At 34.2% G+C, this 16733-nt stretch overlaps 1 protein-coding gene across 1 annotated transcript in view; it reads left to right on the top strand.

Moving 5' to 3' along the window:
* LOC129262546 (alpha-aminoadipic semialdehyde dehydrogenase-like) overlaps positions 1 to 16382 on the top strand; it is a 29562-nt gene extending 13180 nt beyond the window's left edge. The window contains exons 11-18 of the mRNA XM_064099648.1: positions 385 to 479; positions 1428 to 1512; positions 2236 to 2342; positions 4192 to 4308; positions 4916 to 5013; positions 10562 to 10635; positions 11970 to 12045; positions 14809 to 16382. Coding sequence (XP_063955718.1) covers positions 385 to 479; positions 1428 to 1512; positions 2236 to 2342; positions 4192 to 4308; positions 4916 to 5013; positions 10562 to 10635; positions 11970 to 12045; positions 14809 to 14863 — 707 coding nt within the window. The 3' untranslated portion in view covers positions 14864 to 16382. The remainder of the gene's footprint in view (positions 1 to 384; positions 480 to 1427; positions 1513 to 2235; positions 2343 to 4191; positions 4309 to 4915; positions 5014 to 10561; positions 10636 to 11969; positions 12046 to 14808) is intronic.
* The last annotated feature ends 351 nt before the right edge of the window (positions 16383 to 16733 follow it).

Raw genomic sequence — 16733 nt, 5'->3', positions numbered from 1 at the left:
ACTACTTGAGCATTCCTGGTTCAGTGCCCATTGTAAGGATTTTAATGCTGACTTGCCTGTAAGGAGATACCACATTATTGCTCAATTAGACTGGTATTGACCCAAGTCAAAGATGGGGTAATATGGGTCTTAGGCTGGCAATAAAGATAATAAATAAACCTATTTGGTCTCCCAGAACTGCATCATTCAGTAAAACTAAATATAGTTATCATGATTTTCCCTATGATTACAGGCTCTCTCTTCTAAATTTTACAGCTTGATGTAAATTGATACATTCATAGGAATAAACATTGTAGTGTATTAAAATCAGAACAAAAAAAAGAGCAAAATCAGTTTCTTTTTTCCTTGCGAATAAATCAGCAATTACTTTTTATTTTCTCCTAGTGATGAATGATGCTGATCTTGATATGGTCGTACCTGCCGTTCTCTTTGCCAGTGTGGGTACAACAGGACAAAGATGTACCACTACTAGGAGATTGGTAAGACCCCCCCCATCCATGTTACCTGTTTAGCTACATCTTAGCAGGAATCCTGCTCACCATTGTTACCTTCTAATCATTCCCTTTCTGTATAAATGTACAGTGTATGGTTATACTTTCCTAGAAAGTGCTTAACAATTATTTTATTGCAAGTTTCTAAGAACTACAATAGTACCCTGGTAGTGAGGGATTGGGAAATCCACTTTAAAATCCTACATGTTGTAATCCTTTAAGAGATAACAGACTCAAGTTTTTAGCTACACATATACATGTACCTACTAAGTACATATGAATTTGTATTTCCTTGTCTATTGTGTTATTGAGTCCCCAATTCTTATTGATTATCAGGTATGCTTCCTAATTAAAGGATTTTTTTATTTCAAAGAGAAAAGCATTATTTCATCTTCTCCCTAAACCATTCCTTGATTACTTCTATTGTGTTTTTTGTTGCTTAGAATTAGAAGTTGTTTCAGATTTTGTAATAGCTAGTTTCCTTTGAAGATACTGTCACAGTTTACATTTTCATATGGTGCAATTGTATCAGTCATTATTAAAATGTTCATTTTTCTTGTATTGGCTTTTACAGTATTGTAATACTACTATAATGATAATAACTTCTATGCTCATGCAGGAAGTTTTTGTACTTATGGGGGAGAGCTGATATGAGTAGGGGCTATGGATATAGTCCCTATTGTTTTATGATGTCTGTTCTCACATCAAACCCCATTTAATACAAAATTTGAAGATAACTTTATTTTTTCAATGTATCACATTTTTGATTGGCTAGAATGTTTTTTTTTAACTTTTGTAAGATCAGATTTGCGAAATTGGGTCTGATTGATTACAGATTCAAATACCCTTTGGCCTTTTCTATAATATAATTCACTTTGAATGCTATCTCTGAATGAAAAATTGTTATTGATAAGTAAAAGTGTTATTTCCTGTCAGATACTTCATGAAAGCATCCATGATGAGGTTGTGAACAGACTAAAGAAGGCCTATGGAACAATAAGGATTGGAGATCCACTGGATGGTAAAGAATTAAGTTGATTTGTTTTATGCAGTGTTATGAATGGAAATATGATTATTAATATACTGTATGAGTCAAAATCAACTTGATTAATAGGATTTTTTTCTTATTTGTCAGAGGTTAGATGATTCATACACATTTTCATTGAAAGTGCCCGTCCACAAGAGGGAATGTTTAAAAGAGCCCTGGAAATGAAAAAAGAGCCCCACAAACTCTCCATTAATTGCAGTGTTAAAGCTTATCTAGTGTTGCAGATTTAGGCAGTAGGTTGTAAAAAGTAGCCCAAGAATGTGAAAAAATAATATTTTTGCCTGATCCATACACAAAAGCATTGTATGACTTATTGTCATCAGAATTTGGTGTTATACTTAAAACATTGTTATGTTAAAAAGTCATTCGACCTCTAATATTGTTCCAACAAATGGTTCTGACACTCGCCTTTCGAAAAGAGGGCTATAGGTTCAAATTCCAGCCATTGTGTTATTTCTTCAGCAAGAAATTAAGAAATTAATGTGTGTTGTGCTTTACTTTTCCTAGGTGAATTAATATATGCCTAGCAGGAAAATTCTTTCCTTGAAATGCCTGTGCGTGAGGAGGATATAACTGTATACATCCAGGGTACTTATGAACCTTAAGTTTTGTGTGCTATGAGGTACAATATTATAATTATTAATATATAAAACAGGATTTAAATGTTGTAATTTTATTCTCTTTGTATTCTTACAGACAACACATTATATGGTCCCATGCATTCTAAACAGGGCATGGAAGTGTTTAAGAATGCTGTTTCAGATGCTGTAGCGCAAGGTGGACAAGTGGAAGTTGGAGGAAAGGTAAATGATGGCATATTGCACAAAGGATTGCCATTTAAATCAAATTGAAACAAAATAAAAATCATACACATTATTATTTTTAGCTCATCTAAAGCAAGCATTTTGGACTTAATACTCATTTATGGTTCTGAATGCTGGCTGTAAGCATCTGTTATTGGTGCCAGACTGTTTTGTGTCTTTTGGCACAATTTATTTCTGGGTGTATGTAGTTGAATGCAACTCCTTTTCAATGAACGCCAATAATGCCAATGACATAGAAGCTACAATCAATTATACTATTGATTGTTGTTTTAAGTCTGTGATCAATTAAATTTAATAAAAATGTACTCTGGCCCGTAACACATTGCTTAGCAATGATCGTAGAAACACTTTTCTACGATTGTTTCCATTGACTACAATGTACAATCAATCGTGAAAATCAAGCATACGATTAATCGCTAACCTTTGTGTTACGGGACCCTGGTCTGATATTTTCATGAACATGTCTGTTTGAGGATATCTTAAGGTCTTAATTTGTAAGAGAAAAGTTCACATGAACAATAATAATTCAAAAACAAACAATTTCCGGAGTAGTTATTATTGAGGATAATTCAATATCGAATTGTGCACACACTGTAGTTTTTAATATGAATACATGTGAGTATTGAGATCACTAGGCCATATAACAGGTGCATCTTTAATTCAAAGATTGTATATTACAGGACATACCAACATGAAATATACTCTTGAGTAATGCGAAATTTACAACCAAGCTAAATAACAGAGATGAGATATCTACTAGGTGTTTACACGCTGCATCGGCTCGCGGTTCTGAACCGCGAGCCGATGCAGAATTGGCGTTTCGATTGCGTGTAAACGCGATTAACTTGCATCGGCTCTCGGTGCAGAATCGGCAATTTTGCACCACCAAAGTAGTAGGTTCAGAACCGCGAGCAGATGCAGAATCGGCTTTTTTTCTACGTGTAAACAGAAAGCCGATTCTGCATCGGCAATTATCGCGTATTTCATTTACTTTACCATTATGACGTACTTGTAAGCGCACAGAGCCAGCGTTGTCTTTATTATGACGTATATTGTTTGGGTGCGGACCATTTCAGGTTTTTGCAACGCGAGCCGATTCTGCATAGCGAGCTGTGACAGCGTGTAAACGCGGTGCAAGATTGGCCAAAAGCCGATTCTGCATCGGCTTTTGGTTCTGAACCAAAAGCCGATCACATGTAAACACGGTATTTATCTCATTTTTCATTCTCTCAAACTGTAAACAAGAAGGAATGTAATTGACATTTAGAAGGTGACCTTGTGGAAGAAAGCTTTGAAAAGTCAATTTGCATGATGTGATAATTGGTACACTAGTGTACTTATTTATTTGGAATTAAGGCAGTTTGACAGTCGAAGACCAACATCATTTTTTTATCACATGATTTTATTTTAATCTATTGTAATACTGTGTAATCGAAAAAGATAACCACTGTTTCAAATTTGATTTCTTAGTAATCACATTATTTACAATAACATTTGATGAATTGAAAATTGCCTGTTCTGTATAACATATTATCTTGCAGATTTTACAAATGTGTGTTTATAGGAAATTAGTTGGCATTGTTTTGTCAGCTTAATAAAACAAGAAATTTCTGAATTTTTAAATACGCGATGAATGTGGAATGTTTTGATTGTTATTTAGAGCAGGTGGTCTCTGGTATTTTCATTAGGGTACACCTGTAGATGATTATAATATGTTGAAGATGCATGTCGATGTCTCTTTTATGTTTTAATGTACTGCTAACAATTTGGAATTCTTAAAAGTAGTTCTTTATTATAATAGTTTTTAATAATCTTTTCTTTCTCTCAGATTATAGACAGACCAGGATACTATGTAGAACCAACCATTGTAACTGGACTTTCTCATGATTCTGAAATCATTCTTAGAGAATCATTCGCACCTGTTCTATATATCCTGAAAACAAAGGTAAACTCCAATAACCTTTTTTTATTATTATTTGAAGTGTAAGGGTAAAACATAACTTTGGATGGAGATGGTAGTGGAGGTGCTGATGACTTTGATGCTGGTGATGATGAAAGTTGTAATGTTAATGATGATTAGGCTTGTGATGATGATAGTGGTGGTAGCAGTGATTATAGTGACAATGATATTGGTCGGGATGATGATGATGATGATTATTATTGTGGTGATTATGGTGGTTATAATGATTTTGGTGATGATGGTGGTAGTGGTGGTGCAATAGTGGTGATCGTGTTGGTGGTGGTGGTGGTGGTGATGATGATGAAGATGATGATGATGATGGTGATGATGATGATAATGACGACGACGATGATGATGATGATGCTGATGTTGATAATGGTGATAATGATGATGGTAATGATGGTGACAATAATTATTTTAGTGTGATAATGATAAGAATAACTAATGCAGAAATTTAAGCACACGCATATTTTTTTCTATATTTTTCTTTTGAAATGCATGATTTGTATACCTGTCTTATGTATATCATCATACATGTACACGTAGCTCATGTTTCTTTTTAAAACTTATAAAGTTTTTCCATTTTGTTTAGAGTTTTGATGAAGCTCTGTCCTGGAACAATGAGGTCAAACAAGGACTCTCCAGCAGTCTTTTCACACAAGACTTAGGAAAGATCTTTCACTGGCTTGGGTAAGTGCTTACGTAGTCATTGTTATTGAGTACCGAAGCGATGATGTCAGTTGCCATGGTGTCATGACGGCCTGGTTCTAAACAACTGAACCTGGAATGAAAGCGTGTGTTTCTCATAGGAGAAAATGGCTACTATCGGAATGATTGCTTGCATCCTATTTTTCAGACAAGCCAAAGTCATTTGCCAATACAAATGTGTTCAGAACATTGTCAACTGCAACTGTTTAGAACCAGCCCGCCATGACACCATGGCAAATGACGTCACACTTCGGTACTCTATTGAGGGGGGGGGGGCGCATAATCATCTTGTAATGTACATGTATACAGGAGCAGGAAGAATATCCCTAAAGTTTGTTTATACATGTATTTATGGCGCAGTCACATTTCCCTTACGGTGGCTGTAGGGCGAGTCGGAAACAGCCGTTGTAACATTTTTTGTACCAGCTACATATAGGTGGTTTGAATAAAACAACCGTTTTCGACTCAGAGTATGGCCGCCGTAGGGAAAACGTGACTGCAGCATTGAGAAGTTTTTGCCTTGAAAAAAAATGTCAGCTTAATCCCACCCAACCATCCTTTAGTAAATATTCAATTGACTGGTGATTTATACTTTTAACTACTTCTAGTTTCCACACAAACAGTGGCTGGGCTGAAGCTTTTAAATTTGCAATTTCACTTAGCACTTGAGAATTGTTTCAGAATATACACCACCTTTATCATTCAAATCTAAGTTAGTTTTCAGAATAAAAAAAACAAAAAAAACTTTTTCCTGATATGAATGATAATTCTTTATTGAATTTTTACTTTCATATTAGATGTTAATATACATGTCTTAATGAATAATTGGTTGCAACAAAATCTAGGAATCAATGCCCATCATATTGTGATGTGAATACTGCCCTCTATAGGTATTTCAGAACATTTTGTATACATGTTTGTACCACTGAACTAGAATACGTGGAATACGTGTCCCTATTCCCAACGTACACAAAGCCGTGCGGCAACGAAGAGCATCGGGCTTCACGCTCGACTGAGCGCGCCGCCATTTTGCTAGGTCAATACTGGCTGGTCGACAAATTATGCTGCGTGTAGGCAGATGGGAGAAAGGAACGCAAAGAAAGTGTTCCTTGTGCTGTTTAACGTTTTAGTTTGCTTTGTTACATCATGAACTATATGTTATTGAATACTTTCATAACTGAAAATGTTGATTTAGTCACATTTTGTATTAAAGGGGAGTAAACATACAGACATGAAATCATAAAAACTCGACCTTTTTCACGCGCACACTGTGACAAAGAAAGGCCCCACAACAAATATGCTGTGTGAGTAGGCCTACAATTGTCTGAACCATAAAGGCCTACTAGCTGGTTGCATTAAAAAAAAAATCTTTTAATGATTAGAAATCATGTCCCTTTTCTCTAGCTTTTTTTTTAAACCTCCCTTCTCATTCAACTATTCATCTCATCTCATTTTCTCTGATTTTCCTCTTTTGTCCATCTCTCTTATCCTCCCTTTTCTCCATCCCCTTCTATTTCTTCCATTTCTACTTTCATGTCCCTCTCTCTTATTTCTCCCCTTTATATCATCTCGATCTCCCTCTTTATTATTTTTCCTTTCTCTTTGGCTTCTTTTTCTCTGATTTTCCTCTTCTTTCTCATCTATCTTACCTTCCCTTTCTATCTATCCCCCTTATATCTCTCTTTTATTTCCCCGTCTCCCTTATATCGAGCCCTCTTTTATCTCCCTCTCGTCTCGCCTTTCTCTCCTCACCTCTTTCTCATTCCTCGTCATTTCCCCCTTTCTCTCTCTCTCTCTCTCTTTGATCTTCCTCTTCTTTCCATCTCTTCTCGTTGATCGTCTGTTTCTTTTTTCTCTCTCCATCTTTACCATTTTGCCTTTCTCATTTCATCTTTCTCTATATAAATTTTGAGTAAATATTCCCTTCCCTCCCTCCCTCTCATACTGTTCAATCACACATTCAGGGTGAAAAATTGAATAGAAGTTTGAGGACAAGAAGGTTGTTACTTTAATGAGCCTTCAAAGTTTGACCTTCGTGTGCTCAGCCATGAAATATCTACTAAGTACTTGGGCACAATAGAATTTGAATTCTTATGAAATTTAATTTGGAAGAGCATGGATGTTGCACGACATGTGCTTATACATCAATACACCTTTACATAAAGGAATGGGTGATGGATAAACAAAACCAAGTCAACTCTAACAAGTTTACTAATTAGAGCACAAATCAGAAAAGCATAGCAATGGTAATTCCATTTAAAAAGTTGCGTCCCGACGAACCCATTTTTAGAATATTGAACAAAATGTAGTTGATACATTGAAAAGTGACGAATTTTCATCAAATAACCAAACAGATGACAAAGCAGAGACAACAATAAATCGATAACTAAACTTTTGCAAGTTCTGCGGGTGATTTTTATCCTAACCCAATACATTGCAAACGAGCTGGCTTCCTGCATGCCTGTGTGTGGCAGGCTCTATGCATGTAGGATCGGAGCAGATTCTCAATGGTGCAAACAATCTCACATGATAAACAGTTTTTTCCACCAAAATAATTACAAAATCGGCGGGAAATTTTTATGATCATATTATAGATTCTCAGATTACCGATTTAATAGGAGGAACAAATTTATTTAGTTTACATAACTGGATCTACATGTAGTTGTTTTAGCTTTCGCTTTGAGTCTTGTTGTGTAGGATGCCGGCGCTGTTTCCTCTAATTTGTAAGTTGACAATGTTTCACTTTGAAATTTTATTCATTTCTAAACCACTTATTTTTTCAAAAAAACACCAAATATCATTATCATTTCTGTTAGATGATTGGATTGCTTTTGTTTGCTTGAAGTTTGAACGTTTTCCTCTTTAATTTTTATCCTTCATCCTTCTATCCTTCCTGCTTGCTTTTTTTGTCCATCTATCTTTTAATATTTCCTACCTTTCTTTCCTAATCCTTTCTGTGTGTTAATTTTCTTTCTTTCCTTCTTTCTCTTATCTGCCCTTTTTATTTCCTTCATTCTTTCTTTCCTTATACTTTTATTTACTTCCTTCTCCCTTCCTCACCTTTTTCTTTTCGTTTTTTCTCTCCTTCCATTATTATTTTTTCATTCTCTCCTCCCTCCAATCTTTCCTCCCTCTCTTTCATTCTTTCTTTCATTCTTTATTTTATTTTTCCTTTTAATTCTTTCCCCTTATTCTTTCTTTCTTTCCCTCCCTCCCTTCCTTCCTTCCCCTTCCTGTTTTCTTCTTTATTTGTTTCTTTCTTTCAAAGAATGAAAACATTTTTCTTTCCTTCATTCTTTGTTTCCTCCTCCTTTTTCTTACTTTTTCTTTCTCACCTTTATTACATCTTCCCTTTCTTTCTTTTTCTTTCTATATTCGATGAATTCAAAGAATGACGGAAACTTTTTTTCTCTTTTATTCTTTCTTTCATCGTCCTTTTAATTATTCTAACTTTCTTTCATTTTTCCCCTTCATTTTTTCTTTCTTCTTTCTCATTTCTTTTCTATCTCTCTTTCATTCTTTCGTTTATCCTCCCTTCCAATTCTTTATATTTTTTTCACAAGTATAACACTATGTAGCCTTCTTTGATGATCTTTTTTTATCGAGTGTCCCGTATTTTATTTTGTGAAATCTGGTCACCCTGATTTAAACCCTTTTTTAAAACTACATGAATTACCAGGTCCCAGTACATTGTGCATATAGAAATATGTTTGTACATGATTGGCCTAATGACATTTACATACACTTTGCCACACTAAGTATACATCAGTATTAATTTATACAATATAGAGAAAACATATTGCATCTTGCACATACTTTCAATTGCCTTCTGCGGCGCGTTCTCGAACAATTGACCTAGCAAAATGGCGGCGGTCACGTGACTTATCGAGTTCGCCGGCGATGTTTTGCTTGGGTGAACACGACTTCCACGTATTTCTAGTTCAGTGGTTTGTACCCTGAAGTATAAAATATTCAAGGGCTGTGTTTATAATTGTGCAGGCCTAATAAGGAAACAGGAAAAAAATAATGTCATATCTTGATTTGAAAAAAAATTTATAGAATGGTCTTGAGTGTTACTGGGAGATTGACTGGTTAGAACTGCTTTTAATACCTTGCCAAATAAAATGTAAGCCTTTCGCAGGATGTCTGTATTGTTTGATCAATAGTCACATAGTGCAGTATTATATTCTTAAAGTAAAGAATTAAATACATTGTTACCCATTTATATGAATACATTTAGAATATAAATAGATTTAAAAAAAATGTTACTTAAAATGTTGAGGCAAAAGTATTCTTAAAGTTAATATTTGATATTCTAAATGCACAAAGATTTGCAAATGGATATTGAGTCACAGGGCTTATATTAATCTAAAGCCATCAAAGCTATGGCCATAGATACCCATTTGATTGGCTTTGATGTCCCTCTCATTGGGTGATTTCAAGTACGGTGTTGAAATTTGGTGTTGGTGTTGTGACAACACCAACACCAGCCACAACACCATACTTGAAATCAGGCTGGTGTTGGGATTGACCCGAAAATATGACGTATTTTCGGCAGTTCGTGTTGAAGGCTGGTGTTGAATGTCGTCTGCTGAACCCAGCACTGCGGCTGGTGTTGACAATCTATGTGCAATTCCCCATTCACCAACACCAACCCCCAGGGATTAGGAAAATCATGATTTCAAGTTCGGTGTTGGTGTTGGAAATCTCAAACTCATTAACAGGCGGCGAACATGATGAAACATCTTCGTAAAATTAGCTTTTACAGTTAAGATGAGTACAAATCATTTGAGCTGTATATATTTTGATGAAGAATAGTGTTCACTCTTTCGAATTCTTGAATTGATTAAAACATAGGTATTCTGTACGATGAGAATTTAATGCATGTCTCTCCGAGTTCATTTTCGTCGTCGAGACTTCTTGCATGAAGTTGAGATGATTTAAGCAGCGCAGCGCAGAGGTGTGACGTCATGTGTTATCGATAACGCAATCGGTATCATTCCTCTGAACCCAGCTCGGTGTTGGAGCTTGGTTCAGCGGCCTTTTTACGCTCTCAACACCGAACACCGAACTTGAAATCACCCATTGGCCTTAGGGATTTGATGTGCATTTTTTAATATTTTCCCATCTGTGCTGTAATGTACATGTATATATATTTGTATCAAGTCTATAGATGTAAAAGTGGGCTTGCCCTAAAATTATGACAATTTAAAGCTTTGGAGTCATGTGCTCTTGAAATGCTCATGTGTGAAATGACACCTTTTCTGAATGGTTCTTGGAAATTTTTGACTGAACATCGAGATGATTTTTATCTATTTCAATGTTTTTGCATACATTGTAGGTTCAGTTTGTTTGATTTACTTTGAAGGTATTTCAAATGGTTGTCAAGGTGTTCCCATTTCAAATAACTAATGCATCTGTTCCATCATTCAGTTTTGCATCTTATTATGTATTTCAAAGTGCACAAGAAGTTATTTATGATTATCATGAACTACGTAAGTCACAAATTTCAATTTTCTTACTTATATAGACCAAAAGGCTCAGATTGCGGCATTGTAAATGTCAACATTCCAACAAGTGGAGCAGAGATTGGAGGAGCATTTGGTATGTTATAAAAAGTTATTTTTGTTTAAGCTGTTGCAGTTAAGAACTTTTTTGACATATTTCTTACATATGAGAAAATTTTAAATGATCATGGTAACATAACGTAGTACTAAGTTATTCTCACCTTTTTATTGATGATTTGTTTGAAAAGTAAATTTTTGCAATTCGGTCTTTGCCGCAAAGAAAGTATTTTTAATAAACCATTTTGAATTGAATTGAATTTATTCATTTTTTTAATGATACAATTAAACATACATGCAAGAGAGGAAGAAGAAATTTTCATCCTCAATGATTTTCTTGGTATGCACATGGGTTCTGATATTTAACATTCTGCTTGTTTTTATAGACTAATGAGTTTGACATGTTTTTGTCATTAGTTTGTGAGGTCATTTGGAATTTTGTAGAGAGAGTAACACCATGATGAGACATGTAAAATAAATCACCTTACTAGTTTTGATAGTAATTGAGTGCAAAGCTTCTGTCTTTATGAAGTACTTCACCCAGAAAGCTACATAGTGCATGTAATTACCACTAATGAGCGATTACATTTTTTTTTTGCAGTAGGATATTAATTGCTTTGTGTTTCATTCCTTGGTAATTAATCATGGTTGGTATTCTCAGTAAATCCACACTGGTTCAATTAGCTATGGACAATCCGTGTATTTTGTTTATTCAACATGACTACTTTGGTCTAGGGCTGCACAATTTTTTCATATTTTGGTATTTATGGCTTGCTGTAAAACCACAATATACCCTATGAATAACTGTTAAACGATTCTCACACACCAATTTTTTTCAGCTTACGTTAATAAATTAATATGTGCATGGTATCATTATAAATATAACCAGCTAATTTAACATTTTATGTATTTCAGATCATTTTAGTTTATTTTCTTTGAAAGAAAAATCACAATATTTCAACACATACATGTAAGCATATTAAATTTGCATTGTGAATAATGTACATCACTGAAATTTAGTTATATTTGATAGAAACACAGGAAAATAGGAAAGTTAATCACAGCCATTTGCATGTAGGTATCACTTGATTTTGATCTCATACAGGGGTGGATCCAGGATTTCATAAAAAAAAGAGACATATATATATATATATATATATACACATGTATATATATATAAAGAGGGCCAATTTATTTTCTGCGAAGCAAAAATAAAGGTAATCACTTAAACCCAGTTGAGAGTATTTCTCATAAAAGAGGAGGCACAATGCACTGTTATACATACATGTGGGAGAGGGGTGCCCCCTTCCTCTCCTGTATCCATGGCCTGTCTATAGCTCAGAATCTTATACCACTATGTATTACATTGTACAGGTGGTGAGAAGCATACAGGTGGTGGTAGGGAGTCTGGTAGTGATGCATGGAAGCAATATATGAGGAGATCTACTTGGTAAGTTTAACAAACTTTATCATCACTGTTTAAACACATGATCAACTTCAGGTCATCATTATACTGAAAGAAAATTAAAGATATATGAAAATGATTACTGTGAAGGTGAGTTTGATATTTTTTTTTAGATATAGATTTTGGATTATGAAATATTTAGAAATTCATGCTGGATTTGAGTTTTTAACAAGGATAGTGATTTAAAAAAAACCAACAGAAACATATATACGAACAAAGATAATATATCAACATTTAGTCACTAGTACTGAATTATGAAATGTGTTTTAAAATATGTGGGCAACTGAAGAGAACCTTTTCTTGTGACACTGCTTACATTATATTTTTCCACAAAAAAAATCAATATCATTGCAAGAATACCAACTTTATTAAAATTACTGGAACAAACATGTCTATTTAAAGGGGAAGTTCACCCTGACAAAAAGTTTATTGTAAAAATAGTAGAAAAAATAATAAAAAATACTGCTGAAGGTTTGAGAAAAATTCATCAAAGAATTAAAAAGTTATTAGAATTTCAATTACTTGATTTGTGACGTCATATGCGAGCCGCATTCCTACAAAGCGAATGGTAACAAATCAATGAAATGTCATTTTCTCAGAAAATCGAAAATGGTTTTCACTGTACCTTTTGTATATCAATAGACAAATCATTTCACACCCGATCATGAATAGAAAACAAAATTAAGTCATCAGGAACCATACAAAATTTGATATTTCATGCATTTTATATTACATAACATATGGGGCAGCTGCTCGTTTATGACGTCACAAATACAAAACTTTGAACTCTAATAACTTTCTTAATCTTTAACAAATTTTCCTCGAACCTTCACTAATATTTTTTATTATTTTTTCTGCTATTTTTACAACAAAGTTTTCTTCAGGGTGAACTTCCCCTTAAATGGCTAGATGACCCAAGATATTTAGGAACTTGCATGTTTACATTGCCCCAATGTACATTTCCCAATTTAGTGTCAATACAGACCCACCTGTAAAGTCTTGTGTTGGTCAAAGTCCACCTAATTAGTCATGCCACAGATTTGTCCACTGGTATATACCCCTCCCCTTCATATTTATTTGAATGACTTTTATATATTTACACTTGAGATCAATGGTGATTGTTACATAACTATTTAGGGCTCTTAACCCTATTAATTCTTCTCCTTCTTTAACTATTCATACTAGCAAATTAAATTGATTCATAGGTCAGTTTATGGGATTGGCACCATATTACAATATGCTATTCTTATTGGTATTAACTCTTTCCACTTTTGATTGAAATGAATGTGAGTGATCAATTACCTGTTTCACTAAATGTATTGTCATTTCAATGGTTTGCATCTACAAGCCATGACAATTAACAGTTTGATTTAAAGATATTTGTATGGAAACTGAGGATAAATGTTTATATATTTTTGCTATTCAATTTGCACAAGTTACTGTATTTGGGGTCACAAGGTCAAAGGTCCATATATTTCAGGATTTTATAGTGTCTTTTTTATTCCATTTATCTCAAGAAAAGTGCAATGTTTTGGGGTTGAAGGGGCAGAACATTGTTTGTGCTTTATATTGTGTGTGAAAACTGAAGGTTGATTGTATTACCAAGTCAGCAAAGTATAAAGTACATATTCAATATTAATGAAGAAAAACATACATATGAAGAACACGAAATTCATTCAGATAATATTGCTGTGGAGTTTGAATGCACCAAAATGGAATGATACAGATTCTCATGTCAGCATTAACCTATTGGAACTGGGTAGTCCATGTTCAAAGGCTATAAGAACTTAAACAGAATTCAGTTGTCAACAGGTTGATATCCTTATCATCTTAAAACCAATACTCAGTTGCCTGATGGCAACTTATAGAGACACGTTGATATGCAGCACAGTATAAATGGCTGTAATCATTAGTGAAGTAGATTTACATATGTACTAGTGACCTTGTTTTTAATTAGATTATGAATACTTCAGAAAACACGCACTTTGCAATTCAACTTTATCTTATTGTGTAACTTGCATGCAATATGATGTGACTTTGCTCAAAGTGCGTGGAACTTTGTAACTGTTTATAAAGGTAGGGCATCAAAGTCAGAAGTAACATCAGAATCTTTATTTAGATTATGATGTAATATAAACCTTATCCTTAGGGAGAGTTTACAAGCCTCATGTCTGGAAATTGTCATGGGATGAGGAAATTCAGTTGAAATACTGTAAGTTAAGTCTGCATAAGTTGACCTATAATTAAAAAAGTACCTCAAAGCATTTTGTTACAGACCAGATTATGCCAACCATGTGTTATTTCCACCCATTCAGGAATTCATCCAAGTCAAACATATTACTATGGTCCCAAGATATTTGACAGTGATAGATTTACCTTTAATTTCATTAATTTCCAACAAACATTGACTCCCATGTCTCCGTTTTTTACATCAACTATCATCAATCCCTGCCCCCTCTCTCTCTTGTCCTCTCCCACTCTCTATTTCTTTTTTCGCCTCTTCCCTTTTCACCCATCCTCTTCCTTCTCACCCTCGACCGGCTGTATCCACCTTCACCCCATCTCTCTTTGCCATCCTCTTTCCCTCCTCTTTTATTATGTATATATGGCTCCTGATATCTTTTACATTGTTTGCTCTCTGTCTTTCTCTCTCTCTTTCTCACTTTCTCTCCCTTCCCCTAGTCCCACTTCTCCCTTCCTGAACTCCCCATGTTGACATTGACAATCTTGCTTTTCTTCCCCATACAGTACTGTGAACTATAGCAAGGATCTTCCATTGGCTCAAGGTGTCAAGTTTGAATAACTGACTGACAAAATGATGCTGCAATAGATGATTTGGAAATACACGCACTACCATCGAAAAATGATTATGGTCACACTCAATCCATTTTGCCAATTTATTGTAGTTTGGATGAGGAAGTGTGGTGGTATGTACTTCATTGTTATGCTTGTTATGTCAAAGACAAACATAGGCGGTGGCCTCCTTGTCACACTCATCAGTGAAAACCTGGAGAAGTTTTCAACTAGCTTTTGTAGAAAAATTTGTAATAAAACAAATAATGCAGAGGTTTTTTATTGTGATGTTAGTGGAAAGAGTACTCGGCAAGTGATGGCTGATGCATCATTGTAAATGCCTTAGACCGTAAAGCATTGGCATTAATGGACTCTCAAACTAAGGAAATTTAAGCAAATTGTACAAGTGGTTGCGGGGTCATGGCTCACTCTGTAATCACATTTTGGCAAAAAAAACTTTTTTAAACTATTAATCTGCAATGAATATTCTCAATATTGGATGATAGAGCCATGTAATCTAATATTCATATTACAAAACATGCATTTTGATTATAAGCTGCATATGCAGAGGTAATGGTAATATTAACTTCTGCTTTTGCATAGGGACAGATTTACAGATAAATTATTATCCCTGTCCTTGGACTCTGGCTTGCCTGTATACAATGTTTGCACTTTCCCCCACTTCCTTGATATAATGTCTATTTTGCAGCTGTTTAGATATCTACTCTGAAATCTTGTATCTGTATTGTGTAGTGACATAATTAATTATGTAATACACAATACTTGGCATAATTCAAGCATTCAAATATACTTCATTTCAACTAGAAATTTCATGATTGATTTGAATTATTAAAGCTTTGTGTCTCTACACCATCTTGCATGCAAACAAGCATACCAGATATCAAGTGTAATGAGATTTAACGGCAATCATAAATATTTATAATGCAATAATACAGGAATCATGCTATAGTTGAACTTTCGCTAGAGTTTATATATTACTTCACATATGGAGATCAAAAGTGGCATTTTGTCTCCAGAATTTCTTCTGAAATGTTATTACATGTATATTTCATTAAATGTATGTGATACATGATACATTATTTTTGCCAAATAAGATGAATCATGTCAAAAATTGGACTACCACTTTGGTTGTGAAAAAAAAAAATTTTCTGTAAAATGTAAGAATTGCTTCAAATGAAATGATAGAGGCACAATATCATTGTAAATGATAGTGTCAAGACTTTGATATAAGAGAAGTATGTGAACTTTATAAGTGTGTTCGATCTAAAAATTCAAACACTTTTTTTTGCCCTGAAAGTAAATTGTATTCCGATTAGGTACACTCTTCATAGAGATCAAGAGGCTCAATAAATGCTTGTGTGTCACTTTTCCTTTGTATTCATTACTTGCTTATTTTTTTCTTTGATTATTCATTTTATTTGATTTGATTTGATTTGGGGTTGCTATTGATAATAAGAACTGTATGACAGTTTGTTTTCTGTGAATAAAACTTTATTTTTAAAACCTAATCAATATTGCCATATTTGTTTGTGAACATTTTGACCAGAGTCTGAAATGCCTCTTTCAGGTAGGTGCTATTCAGGGTTCCATAGCATGGAAATTAGGATCCATCTCAAATCTCACAAAGGCCAATCATATTAGAAGTTCCAAGCTCATAAACATAGTATCAACAATTCAAAATCATTTGCCAAGTTCAGCAATCTCTGCATTATGAGGATTTTTTTATTCACCTGTAGAAGTAACAAGAGCCAGTAACATCTAAATAATTCATTGATTATAAGGATGCTTTTTTTTCTAGTATGAGGCAGAGATATACTTAATTCAATTTCAGTTTAATTTATTTATTCAACCATCATAAG

This window comes from Lytechinus pictus, chromosome 5 (assembly GCF_037042905.1).
Source record: "Lytechinus pictus isolate F3 Inbred chromosome 5, Lp3.0, whole genome shotgun sequence".
In the NCBI taxonomy this organism is placed as follows: Eukaryota; Metazoa; Echinodermata; class Echinoidea; order Temnopleuroida; family Toxopneustidae; genus Lytechinus; species Lytechinus pictus.
Note: the sequence above shows the minus strand (reverse complement) of the source record. Positions and strands in the feature narration are given on the sequence as shown.